Raw genomic sequence first — 14075 nt, 5'->3', positions numbered from 1 at the left:
TGTAAACTCTCCTATGTAATTATTAATCTAAGAAGCTTTTTAAAACTGTTTACTACCTGAAGTCATGTTATCCATACCTTGGGATACACTGTGTAAAAGGACAAGTAAAATATGGATATGTTTTAAAAAGGAATAAGAGCATGACAAATAAGGAGAATATTAGAACAAAAGTCAGTGGGGCAAGGAGTTCCCTAACAAATAAACTGGCTGACATCAACAAAGAACTCATTAAGAGAAATAGGGAGGCCTAAAGTTGAGGGGAAAATTATGGGTGAGTTGTAGAAGCCTTGAATTGAGGAAGGAAATGGTCTTGAAAATCCACTAGGGTTTTGAGGATTGAGTAAAACTGGCTGAGAGTTACTAGGGGAAGATGAATTGGCTGAATGGGAAGAATCTGGAAGTAGACAGGCAAGTACAGAGATTGTAGTAAGTTATCCAAGTGTAAATGACAGCCAGAAAAAGAATGGTGGCAATAGAAATGAAGATAAATGGGATAAATAGGAGACACATGGTGATAGAGTTGATGGTATCTGGGATCAACCTGATAATGAACATATTTCTTTTTTTTATTTATTTTATTTATTTATTTATTTTGAGATGGAGTCTCGCTCTGTTGCCCAGGCTGGAGTGCAGTGGCCGGATCTCGGCTCACTGCAAGCTCTGTCTCCCGAGTTCACACCATTCTCCTGCCTCAGCCTCCCTAGTAGCTGGGACTGCAGGCGCCCGCCACCACGCCTGGCTAATTTTTTGTAGAGACGGGGTTGCACCGTGTTAGCCAGGATGGTCTTGATCTCCTGACCTCGTGATCCCCCCATCTCGGCCTCCCAAAGTGCTGGGATTACAGGCATGAGCCACCGCGCCTGGCAATGAACATATTTCTAGTAGTGGTCATAGTATTTCCATTGTCAGAAATATTAGAAATCTGGACTTGAGTGAAAAGTTTTAGAAATCATACTAGGCTGAGCTGTTTTCCAAGACTCACCAGCCAGTCATCCTTCCTGGCCTTGTACCCTGACTATTATTCCTACTATGTCCTGTAGGAATATGGACCTAGCAGTGCCATATTGTCTGACTTTTCAAGAAAAATTAAGAAATTCAGCTACTTTGTGAAATCTTCCCATTTTTAAACATCAACAATTCAACTTTTTGTTAAATAAAACATATGACAGACTAGATTTGGTTGCCAATTTGCAACCTCTGTCTGGAAATCTGTCTGCTGCTGCTTTTTTTTTTTTTTTCTTTTTTTTTGTGTGTGTGAGACGGAGTTTTGCTCTTGTTGCCCAGGCTGGAGTGCAATGGTGCAATCTCTGCTCACCACAAACTTCACCTCCCAGGTTCAAGCAATTCTCCTGCCTCGGCCTTCTGAATAGCTGGGATTACAGGCATGCATCACCACACCCGGCTAATTTTGTACTTTTAGTAGAGACGGGGTTTCTCCAGGTTGGTCAGGCTGGTCTCGAACTCCCGACCTTAGGTGATTCACCCACCTTGACCTCCCAAAGTGCTGGGATTACAGGTGTGAACCACCACGCCCGGCCCTGTCTGCTGCTTTCTAAACGTCACCTTGAGATGTACCCAGACCAAGAGGTAATAGTCCCTTTTAGAAGCCTGTCTGTGTTATTCCTTATTAGTGGGAAGCTCATAGAAAGGCTTTTTATATTAGCTACTATTTTCCTTTTGTTGGAATGTTGATTTGAAAGTTACAAGCCTTTCTCTGCTTCTTCCCAGCCAGGTCTCTAGACAAACTTTATAACTTTGCTGATTGCTCTGGACTCCACCTGATATTTGCTCTAAATGCACTGCGTCGTAATCCCAATAACTCCTGGAACAGTTCTAGTGCCCTGAGTCTGTTGAAGTACAGCGCCAGCAAAAAGTACAACATTTCTTGGGAACTGGGTAATGGTAAGTAAGGATGTTACTTCCTCTGAATTGACAAAATAAAGGGGAAAAATAAGTTGGCTTGTGATACAGTCTCAATCAGACTATCTCTAGTACCCTGGCCCAGAAAACATTTGTGATGTTTGGCCACTGAGTTGACTATCCAAATGGTAAAAGACCAAATAGTGAAGGACAGTAGATTTAGTGAATACACACCATTTGCATCTATAGTTATCTCTAGTTACCTCATTCCAAATATGGGGAAAATGTCACAAAATGGGAAATTTATAGTGATTTATGACTAACAAATTGATTTTATAACCTGTTTGCACAGCCTGAGCTACCTTTTACAATGTGTGTTCTGTGGAACATTGGTCCTACAAGATAATCCTGCTAAAATAATTCAAAAGAGCTTTGGTCAAATATATTTGAGGACCTTTATACAGTATGTGAACCTCCTGAAGGTTCACAGTACACATTAGTATATAAAAGGCTATAAGAAGTCTTGTTGCAAAGAAATCTGTTTGACATTTTTTAACCCAGCATTTCTTAAACAATTTCACCAAGGCTAGTTTCAAGAGTGTGCAGCCTGTGCAGTCACATAGGGCCCATGCTTAGAAGAGACCCATTCTTGGCTGGGCATGGTGGCTCAGGCCTGTAATGCCAGCACTTTGGGAGGCCTAGGTAGGTGGATCACGAGGTCAGGAGTTTGAGACCAGCCTGGCCAACATGGTGAAACACCGTCTCTATTAAAAATACAAAAATTAGCTAGTCATGGTGGCAGCCACCTATAATCCCAGCTCCTTGGGAGGCTGAGGCAGGAGAATCGCTTGAACCCGGGAGGCAAAGGTTGCAGTGAGCTGAGATCATGCCACTACACTCCAGCCCAGGAAACAGCAAGACTCCATCTCAAAAGAAAAAAAAAAAAGAAAAAAGAGAAGAGGCCCATTATTGCTTTCATTCTCTGCAGTCACCATCTTGAAATTCTTGATTCTTTTTTAACAAAGGGACTCATACTTTCATTTTTCACGGGGCCCTACAAATTATGTAGCCAGTCCTATTTAATCATTAAAGTGTGTGTGTGTGTGTGTGTGTGTGTGTGTATAGCATAAGTTATCATTCATTCCATGGAACAATACTCCATGGAACACAATTTGGAGAAATATTTCCTAAATCATGCTATATTCCCAATGATATATATTTATTTGTGACATATATGTTATTCTGTAGACTTCATGACTGTCCTATTGAGTCAATATGGATTATAGTTAAAATTGTTGATAGTATAGATATGAAAATATGTGATTCTTAAATTAAAATATCTTTTGGTATACTTTAGAACAAAACAATTGAGTAGAACAAACCAAGAATTCTCTTAAAATTACTGATGCAAATTCATTCCAGCATTTTCATTAACAGTCTTATATGTCTGTAGCTAACCCATATTTGTTTGGAGCACTATATGTGTGAGTGTGTGTGTACCCATGTGTATTTATTGCATCCTGGAATTTGGATTTCTCAAAATAAGATGACAAGGGAACCAAAGACAAGAACCACATGATTATCTCAATAGATGCAGAAAAGACTTTTGACAAAATTCAACAGCCCTTCATGCTAAAAACGCTCAATAAATTCAGTATTGATGGAACGTACCTCAAAATAATAAGAGCTATTTATGACAAATCCACAGCTAGTATCATACTGAATGGGCAAAAACTGGAAAAATTCCCTTTGAAAACTGGCACAAGACAGGGATGCCCTCTCTCACCACTCCTATTCAACATAGTGTTGGAAGTTCTGGCTAGGGCAATCAGGCAAGAGAAAGAAATCAAGCGTATTCAGTTAGGAAAAGAAGAGGTCAAATTGTCCCTGTTCGCAGATGACATGATTGTATATTTAGAAAACCCCATCGTCTCAGCCCAAAATCTCCTTAAGCTGATAAGCAACTTCAGCAAAGTCTCAGGATACAAAATTAATGTGCAAAAATCACAAGCATTCTTATACACCAGTAACAGACAAGCAGAGAGCCAAATCAGGAATGAACTTCCATTCACAATTGCTTCAAAGAGAATAAAATACCTAGGAATCCAACTTACAAGGGATGTAAAGGACCTCTTCAAGGAGAACTACAAACCACTGCTCAGTGAAATCAAAGAGGACACAAACAAATGGAAGAACATACCATGCTCATGGATAGGAAGAATCAATATTGTGAAAATGGCCATACTGCCCAAGGTTATTTATAGATTCAATGCCATCCCCATCAAGCTACCAATGAGTTTCTTCACAGAATTGGAAAAAACTGCTTTAAAGTTCATATGGAACCAAAAAAGAGCCCACATTGCCAAGACAATCCTAAGTCAAAAGGACAAAGCTGGAGGCGTCACGCTACCTGACTTCAAACTATACTACAAGGCTACAGTAACCAAAACAGCATGGTACTGGTACCAAAACAGAGCTATAGACCAATGAAACAGAACAGAGTCCTCAGAAATAATACCACACATCTACAGCCATCTGATCTTTGACAAACCTGAGAGAAACAAGAAATGGGGAAAGGATTCCCTATTTAATAAATGGTGCTGGGAAAATTGGCTAGCCATAAGTAGAAAGCTGAAACTGGATCCTTTCCTTACTCCTTATACGAAGATTAATTCAAGATGGATTAGAGACTTAAATGTTAGACCTAATACCATAAAAACCCTAGAAGAAAATCTAGGTAGTACCATTCAGGACATAGGCATGGGCAAGGACTTCATGTCTAAAACACCAAAAGCAACAGCAGCAAAAGCCAAAATCGACAAATGGGATCTAATTAAACTAAAGAGCTTCTGCATAGCAAAAGAAACTACCATCAGAGTGAACAGGCAACCTACAGAATGGGAGAAAATGTTTGCAATCTACTCATCTGACAAAGGGCTAATATCCAGAATCTACAAAGAACTCAAACAAATATACAAGAATAAAACAAACAACCCCATCAAAAAGTGGGCAAAGGATATGAACAGACATTTCTCAAAAGAGGACATTCATACAGCTAACAGACACATGAAAAAATGCTCATCATCACTCACCATCAGAGAAATGCAAATCAAAACCACAATGAGATACCATCTCACACCAGTTAGAACGGCAATCATTAAAAAATCAGGAAACAACAGGTGTTGGAGAGGATGTGGAGAAATCGGAACACTTTTACACTGTTGGTGGGATTGTAAACTAGTTCAACCATTACGGAAAACAGTATGGCAATTCCTCAAGGATCTAGAACTAGATGTACCATATGACCCAGCCATCCCACTACTGGGTATATACCCAAAGGATTATAAATTATTCTACTACAAAGACACATGCACACGTATGTTTATTGCGGCACTATTCACAATAGCAAGGACTTGGAATCAACCCAAATGTCCATCTGTGACAGACTGGATTAAGAAAATGTGGCACATATACACCATGGAATACTATGCAGCCATAAAAAGGGATGAGTTTTCATCCTTTGTAGGGACATGGATGCAGCTGGAAACCATCATTCTTAGCAAACTATCACAAGAAGAGAAAACCAAACACCGCATGTTCTCACTCATAGGTGGGAACTGAACAATGAGATGACTTGGACTCGGGAAGGGGAACATCACACACTGGGGCCTATCATGGGGAGGGGGGAGGGGGGAGGGATTGCATTGGGGAGTTATACCTGATATAAATGATGAATTGATGGGTGCTGACGAGTTGATGGGTGCAGCACACCAACATGGCGCAAGTATACATATGTAACAAACCTGCACGTTATGCACATGTACCCTAGAACTTAAAGTATAATAATAAAAAAAAAAAAAGATGGCAAGGGAAGAAAAGAATAAATGTCCAACTTTCCTACCCGTAGCCACTAACTGGAATGTAGCTCTCAGTTTCTTTCCTGTTTCTCTGCTTTTCTCTCTTCTTTACCTGTGGAAATTTGGGGATAGTTAGTGACCAAATGGTGACCTGTTGAGTTGAACTGAGGATACCATGACTGTAGGAGGCTCAACTAGGATAGCCTGAGGTTTTTCATATTCCAGACTTGCCTGAGTATCATACATTTGACAACAAAAGCAGGAATGATATGATCAGCTTTGGAGTAAGCCAAAGTATTACATTGTCAGTAAAGTCTTTTACTGATCCCTTTCCATGCCATCTTCTATTTATATTTTTTGACATTTTTTGGTATTTTACGTTGTCTACTCATGACCACCCACCTAACCTTACCCTCCTCAAATAGCAGGCTCTGCCCAGCTTATCTTTATTCTCCAAACAGAGCAAAATATTCTTCAAACAGGGCATGACACCTGCCATGAGAGACCAATTGGGCATAATGGTTAAAAGAGGTAAGTATCAGACACTAAAGAATGGTAGGGCTTTTGTTGAACTGGAGAATACATGTCCAAAGGCTTTGTTTGGTTTTCTTGTAAAACTATTGTGCTGCCTACATAAAACCGGTTTGTAAAAAATTTCAACTAATAATAGATACACCCAGATTAAATAAAACTTACCTATCCGTGATTGATGGGAATAATTGTTCTAGGGTTTTTGGCATCTCTGAGTGTGGGAGCTTGTTAAACTAAATAAATTTACAATTGGCATAATTGGAGTGATTTTGTGGAGGGGGTGGGTTGGAGGAGAGAATATATACCTCTTTCCATATACATCTATTCCAGACAAGTAAGAACTTGCCCCTCCCCATCAACCTCCTACCTTCAGACAATGCCACATGGTTCAGAAAGGGAGCTAATTACACTTTAAAAAACGTTATTTAGACACTTTAGCCACACATCATTTGGTTCCCATCATCATCTTTTAAAGCGCCTCCTCAAGGCTTAACAACAACAAAGAATTATTTATAAGGAGAAGAAAAGGCACTGACATTGATAAGAAAATAGGAATATAGATAGGAAAAGAACAAAATAATTCAATAAAGTGAAAAATATCCAATAATGTGTGTTTCTATACGTCATTTTGAATCTCTAGTCAGAAAGTCTAGAGTTAGTGTTTTCCTGTTAAAGTGCATTTCTATTTTTTATGTAACCATATACATGATTAATAGATAATACATGATTATTAATGATAAATAATAAATAATCATTTATTAAGGCTACATTTTAGAGTTTAAAGAATACATTTTAGAGTTTGAAGATTTATTTTGCTGTTTCTTTAATTCATCTTACAACTACTGATAGTTCTTCTTGTACCAAAATCATCTCTCTTAAGATATCCAATGTACGGTATTCTGCTCAAAACTATTCTGTGTTGTATATTCAGCCTCTTCCCCCTCAAAATATCTTCATGGTAGACATGTTTCTCTAATCTTCTAGCCATTTTCTGCTTTGTAACCTTATCTTTTTGGACAGAGGTAATCATTTAATCATTATATTCACATTCAGGAAGGGACAATAGAACAGGTCAGTCTTCTTATCACTCACCTTTCCATATACTTACACCATGTTAACAAGTATTTTATCTCTAGAGCAAATCTAGCATTGGAAAAAAACAAAGTATAAGTTTCTTTGATTGTTTTTTCTAGAGTGGCTAAACTTTAAGTGACTAACCTACTTCTTTTCCTTTTCTTTGAAAGCAGTGAATAGTGTGGGTTACAGACCACAAAAGCAAGATATACCCAATATCAAGAGGCAAAGATGAGAAAGTTTAGGATGTTAAAGTATATGAAAGAATGACTTTCTTCAGCCAGGCATGGTTGCTCACACCTGTAATCCCAGCACTTTGGGAGGCCAAGATGGGAGGATTGCTTGAGGTCGGGAGTTTGACACCAGTCACAACATAGCAAGACTCCATCTCTACAAAAAACTAGAAAGTTAGCTGGGCATGGTAGCGTGCACCTGTGATCCTGGCTACTTGGGAGACAGGGTCACTTGAGCCTGGCAGGTCAAGGCCGCAGTGAGCCATGATCATGCCACTGCACTCGAGCCTGGGTGACATGGTGAGACCCTGTCTCAAAAAAAAGAGAAAAGAAAAGAAAATCAAAAGCAAAACAAAAAAAATGACTTTCTTGACACCATACTTTTTTACAATTACTTTCTTTGGATATAAAATATTTCCCGAAATGTCCATAAATTGTAAACTCTGTAACTGATTAACATAATGTTACAGATTTTCACATTTATTTTAACCATTGGTGAATTTAAAGTAAGAAAGAACTGGAGAAATTTTGAAGCTGGGACTCAAACTCTGGAAGTGTATATAAATTCTAGTCCAACTCCATTTCAGGGAAACAGTGTTTTTTCTTTAGAGGGCTATACTTAATCACAAAAATTACCTAAAGATAATGCAATACCTCTAATTGAATGAACACTGAACTACATTATGAACCATAAACGTGCTTCCCAAATACATCTGCCCATTTCTATAAGCAAGTAAAAGCTACTATAATTAATTACTGAATCAATATTATATATTCATACCCATAACCTGACCTATATACATTCGTGCGTTATTCTCTTATAATACTTAGTTATATGACTCAGTTCTCTGGAGCCTGTCTACTAAGTAATTTTGTAAAATCAAGTTTCTGACCTTAGAAAGTCGGAGATAATGATTCTTATGATTCTGGCAGCACAGCTTGATTCATACATTACCTCAATATTTATTAAGCTTTTAGTCTGTGTTTAGGTGGATAAATGTATGATGTATTTATGTATTTTTTTCTTTTCTTTTTTTTTAGCATATGCAGAATGGGTAGGTTTTTTACATAGGTGTACACGTGCCATATCGTTTACTGCACCCATCAACCTGTCATCTACACTAGGTATTTGTCCTAATGATATCCCTCCCATTCCCTCTCACTCATGAGAGAGAACATGCAGTGAGAACATGCAGTGTTTGGTTTTCTCTTCCTGTATTAGTTTGCTGAGAATGATGGTTTCCAGCTTCATCCATGTCGCTGCAAAGGACATGAACTCATTCTTTCTTATGGTTGCAGAGTATTCCATAGCGTATATGTGCCACATTCTTTTTATCCACTCTATCATTGATGGGCATTTGGATTGGTTCCAAGTCTTTGCTATTGTGAATAGTGCTACAGTAAACATATATGTGCGTGTGTCTTTGTAGTAGAATGGTTTATAATCCTTTGAGTATAGATTTCAGTAATGGGATTGCTAGGTCAAATGGTATTTCTAATTCTAGATCCTTGAGGAATCACCACACTGTCTTCCACAATGGTTAAACTAATTTACACTCCCACCAACAGTGTAAAAGCATTCCTGTTTCTCCACATCTTCTCTAGCATCTATTGTTTCCTGACTTTTTAATGATTGTAATTCTAACTGGCATGAGATGGTATCTCATTGTGGTTTTGATTTGCGTTTGTCTAATGACCACTGATGATGAGCGTTTTTTCATATCTTTGTTGGCTGCATAAATGTCTTCTTTTGAAAAGTGTCTCTTCATATCCTTCATCCACTTTTTGATAGGGTCGTTTGTTTTTCTCTTGTAAATTTGTTTAAATTCTTTGTAGATTCTGAATATTAGCCCTTTGTCAGATGGATAGATTGCCAAAATTTTCTCTCATTCTATAGGTTGCCTGTTCACTCTGATGATAGTTTCTTTTGCTGTGCAGAAGCTCATTAGTTTAATTAGATCCCATTTGTCAATTTTGGCTTTTGTTGCAATTGATTTTGGTGTTTTAGTCATGAGGTCTTTGCCCATGCCTATGTCCTGAATGGTATTGCCTAGGTTTTCTTCTAGGGATTTTGTGGTTTTAGGTCTTACGTTTAATCTTTAATCCATCTTGAGTTAATTTTTGTTTAAGGTATAAGCAAGGGGTCCAGTTTCAGTTTTCTGCATATGGCTAGCCAGTTTTCCCAGCACCATTTATTAAATAGGGAATCCTTTCCCCATTGCTTGTTTTTGTCAGGTTTATCAAAGCTGACAAATCGTAGATGTGTGATGTGTAATGTTAGATGTGTGTAGATGTGATGTTATTTGTAGATGTGTAGATGTGTGATGTTATTTCTGAGGCCTCTGTTCTGTTCCATTGGTCTATATATCTGTTTTGGTACCAGTACCATGCTGTTTTGGTTACTGTAGCCTCGTAGTATAGTTTGAAATTAGGTAGCATCATGCCTCCAGCTTTGTTCTTTTTGCTTAGGATTGTCCTGACTATACAGGCTCTTTTTTGGCTCCATGTGAAATATGAAATTTAAAGTATTTTTTTCTAATTCTGTGAAGAAAGTCAATGGTAGCTTGATAGGAATAGCATGGAATCTATAAATTACTTTGGGCAGTATGGCCATTTTCACAATATTGATTCTTCCTAATGAGTATGGAAGGGTTTTTCATTTGTTGTGTCCTCTCTTATTTTCTTGAGCAATGGTTTGTAGTTCTCCTTGAAGAGGTCCTTCACATCCCTTGTAAGTTGGATTCCTAGGTGCTTTTTTCTCTTTGTAGCAATTGTGAATGGGAATTTACTCGTGATTTGGCTCTCTGTTTGTCTATTATTGGTGTATAGGAATACTTCTGATTTTTGCACTCTGATTTTGTATCCTGAGACATTGCTGAAGTTGCCTATCAGCTTAAGGACTTTTGGGGCTGAGATGATGGGGTTTTCTAAATATACAATCATGTCATCTGCATATGGAGATAATTTGACTTCCTCTCTTCCTATTTGAATTTGCTTTATTTCTTTCTCTTGACTAATTGCCCTGGCCAGAAATTTGAATACTGTGCTGAATATCCTTGTCTTGTGCTGGTTTTCAAAGGGCATGCTTCCAGTTTTTGCCCATTAGTATGATATTGGCTGTGGATTTGTCATAAACAGCTATTTTGAGATACGGTCCATCAATACCTAGTTTATTGAATGCTTCTAGCATGAAGGGGTGTTGAATTTTATCAAAGGACTTTTCTGCATCTATTAATTATTATTTCCATTCTTTTGCTGAGGAATGTTTTGCTTCCAATTGTGTGGTCAATTTTAGAATAAGTGCAATGTGGTACAGAGAAGAACATATATTCTGTTGACTTGGAGTGGAGAGTTCTGTAGATGTCTATTGGGCCTGCTTGGTCCAGAGCTGAGTTCAAGTCCTGAATATCCTTGTTAATTTTCTGTCTCGTTGATCTGTCTAGCATTGACAGTGGGGTGTTAAAGTCTCCCACTATTATTGTGTGGGAGTCTAAGTCTCCTTGTAGGTCTCTAAGAACTTGCTTTATGAATCTGGGTGCTCCTGTATTGAGTGCATATATATTTAAGATAGCTCTTCTTGTTGTGTTGATCCCTTTACCATTATGTAATGCCCTTCTTTGTCTTTGTTTGTTTAAATTCTGTTTTGTCAGAGACTAGGATTGCAACTCCTGCTTTTTTTTTTTTCTTTCTTTCCATTTGCTTGGTAAATATTCCTCCATCCCTTTATTTTGAGCCTATGTGTGTCTTTGTACTTGAGGTGGGTCTCCTGAATACAGCACACCAACAGGTCTTGACTCTATCCAATTTGCCAGTCTGTGTCTTTTAATTGGGGGCATTTAGCCCATTTACATTTAAGGTTAATATTGTTATGTGTGAATTTGATCCTGTCATTATGATGCTATCTGGTTGTTTTGCCCATTAGTTGATGCGGTTTCTTCATAGTGTCATTGGTCTTTTCATTTTGGTATTTTTTGCAGTGGCTGGTACCAGTTTTTCCTTTCCACATTAAATGCTTCCTTCAGGACTCTTGTAAGGCAGGCCTGGTGGTGACAAAATTCCTCAGTGTTTTCTTGTCTCTAAAGGATTTTATTTCTCTTTCACTTATGATGCTTAGATTGGCTGGATATGAAATTCTGGGTTGAAAATTTTTTTCTTTAATAATGTTGAATGTTTGCCCCCACTCTCTTCTGGCTTGTAGGGTTTCTGCAGAGACATCCGCTGTTAGTCTGATGCGTTTCCCTTTGTGGGTAACCTGACCTTTCTCTCTGACTGCCCTTAACATTTTTTCCTTCATTTCAACCTTGGTGAATCTAACGATTATGTGGCTTGGGGTTGCTCTTCTCGAGGAGTAGCTTTGTGGTGGTCTCTGTATTTCCTGAATTTGAATGTTGACCTGTCTTGCTATGTTGGAGAAGGTCTCCTGGATAATATCCTGAAGTGTGTTTTCCAACTTGATTCCATTCTCCCCATCATTTTCAGGTACACCATCAAATGTAGGTTTGGTCTTTTCGCATAGTCCCATATTTCTTGCAGGCTTTGTTTGTTTCTTTTCATGCTTTTTCCTTGATCTTGTCTTCATGCTTTATTTCATTAGTTGATAATCAATCTCTGATATTCTTTCTTCTGCTTGATTAATTTAGCTATTGACACTTGTGTATGCTTCACAAAGTTCTTGTGCTGTGTTTTTGAGCTCCCTCATGTCATTTATATACTTCTCTAAACTGATTATTCTAGTTAGCAATTCCTTTAGTCTTTCATCAAGGTTCTTAGCTTTCATGCATTGGGTTTCTTAGCTTTAGCTCAGAGGAGCTTTTTATTACCCACCTTCTGAAGTCTACTTCTGCCAATTCATCAAACTCATTCTCTGTCCAGTTTTGTTCCCTGGCTGGCAAGGAGTTGTGATCCTTTGGAGGAGAAGAGGCATTCTGGTTTTTGGAATTTTCAGTCTTTTGTGCTGCTTTTTCCTCATCTTCTTGGATTTATCTACCTTTGGTCTTTGCTGTTGGTGACCTTCAGATGGAGCTTTTGCATGGTCGTCCTTTTTGTTGATGTTGATGCTATTGCTTTCTGTTTGTTAGTTTTCCTTTTAACAGTCAGGCTCCAGGTCTGCTGGAGTTTGCTGGAGGTCCACTCCAAACCCTGTTTGCCTAGGCATCACCAGAGAAGCCTGCAGAACAGCAAAGATTGCTGCCTACTCCTTCTTCTAGAAGCTTCATCCCAGAGAGGCACCAACCACATGCCAACCAGAGCTCTCCTGTATGAGGTGTCTCTCGACCCCTTCTGGGAGGTGCCTCCCCATCAGGAGGCACTGGGGTCAGGGACCCACTTGAGGAGGCAGTCTCCCTTAGCAGAGCTTGATTGCTGTTCTGGGGGATCCACTGCTCTCTTCAGAGCCGGCAGGCAGGGACGTTTAAGTCTGCTTAAGCTGCGCCCACAGCTGCCCTTACCCCCAGGTGCTCTGTCCCAGGGAGATGGTAGTTTGATCTAAAAGCCCCTGACTAGGGCTGCTGCCTTTCTTTCAAAGATGCCCTACCCAGAGAGGAGGAATCTAGAGAGGCTGTCTGGCTACAGTGGCTTTGCTGCACTGCAGTGGGCTCCACCCCGTCTGAACTTCCCAGCAGCTTTCTTTACACTGTGAGGGGAAAACTACCTACTCAAGCCTCAGTAATGGTGGACATCCCTCCCCCAACCAAGCTCAAGCGTCCCAGGTCGACTTCAGACTGCTGTGCTGGCAATGAGAATTTCAAGCCAGTGAATCTTAGCTTGCTGTTCTCTGTGGGTGCAGGATCTGCTGAGTAAGATCACTTGGCTCTTGACTTCAGCCCCCTTTCCAGGGGAGCGAACAGTTCTGTCTCACTGGCATTCCAGGTGCCACTGATACAAAAAAACTCCTGCAGCTAGCTCAGTGTCTGCTCAAATGGCTGCCCAGTTTTGTGCCTAAAACCAGGGACCCTGGTGGTGTAGGCACCTGAGGGAATCTCCTGGTATGTGGGTTGTGAAGACCATGGGAAAGGTGTCATATCTGGGCCAGCAAGCACTGTCCATCACAGCATAGTCCCTCATGGCTTCTCCTGGCTAGGGGAGAGAGTTCCCTGACCCCTTGCACTTCCTGGATGAGGTGATGCCCCACCCTGCTTCTGCTTATCCTCCGTGGGCTGCACCCACTGTCTAACCAGTCCCAGTGAGATGAATGGGGTACCTCAGTTGGAAATGCAGAAATCACCTGCCTTCTGTGTTTGTCTTGCTGGGAGCTGCAGACCAGAGCTGTTCCTATTTGGCCATCTTGCCAGGGAATTGTTTTTATGTTCATTTATGTATAATGTATAAATGTGCATTTATATATTTTTCCTGTATTTTTATGTGTATATAACACATGAAAGCCAAATGTAAAATTCAATCACAGTCTTCACACATATTGTCAATTATTTATGAGGATAGGTCACAGCTAAGAGCTTCATTGAACTGTATTTTCAGAAGATAAAGTTTTGATAGGGAAGGAGAGCAGGGGAAAAGAGGAGGA

General features: G+C 39.4%; 1 protein-coding gene across 1 annotated transcript in view; it reads left to right on the top strand.

The window, feature by feature from the left end:
* Nucleotides 1-370: 370 nt before the first annotated feature.
* LOC105502338 (inactive heparanase-2) overlaps nucleotides 371-14075 on the top strand; it is a 286429-nt gene continuing 272724 nt past the window's right edge. The window contains exons 1-2 of the mRNA XM_011928752.1: nucleotides 371-412; nucleotides 1701-1902. Coding sequence (XP_011784142.1) covers nucleotides 371-412; nucleotides 1701-1902 — 244 coding nt within the window. The remainder of the gene's footprint in view (nucleotides 413-1700; nucleotides 1903-14075) is intronic.

The sequence above is a fragment of the Colobus angolensis genome, unplaced genomic scaffold (genome assembly GCF_000951035.1).
Source record: "Colobus angolensis palliatus isolate OR3802 unplaced genomic scaffold, Cang.pa_1.0 Scaffold794, whole genome shotgun sequence".
Lineage (NCBI taxonomy): Eukaryota > Metazoa > Chordata > Mammalia > Primates > Cercopithecidae > Colobus > Colobus angolensis.
The sequence above is the reverse complement of the archived record's forward strand: the minus strand, read 5'-3'. Positions and strand labels throughout refer to the sequence as shown.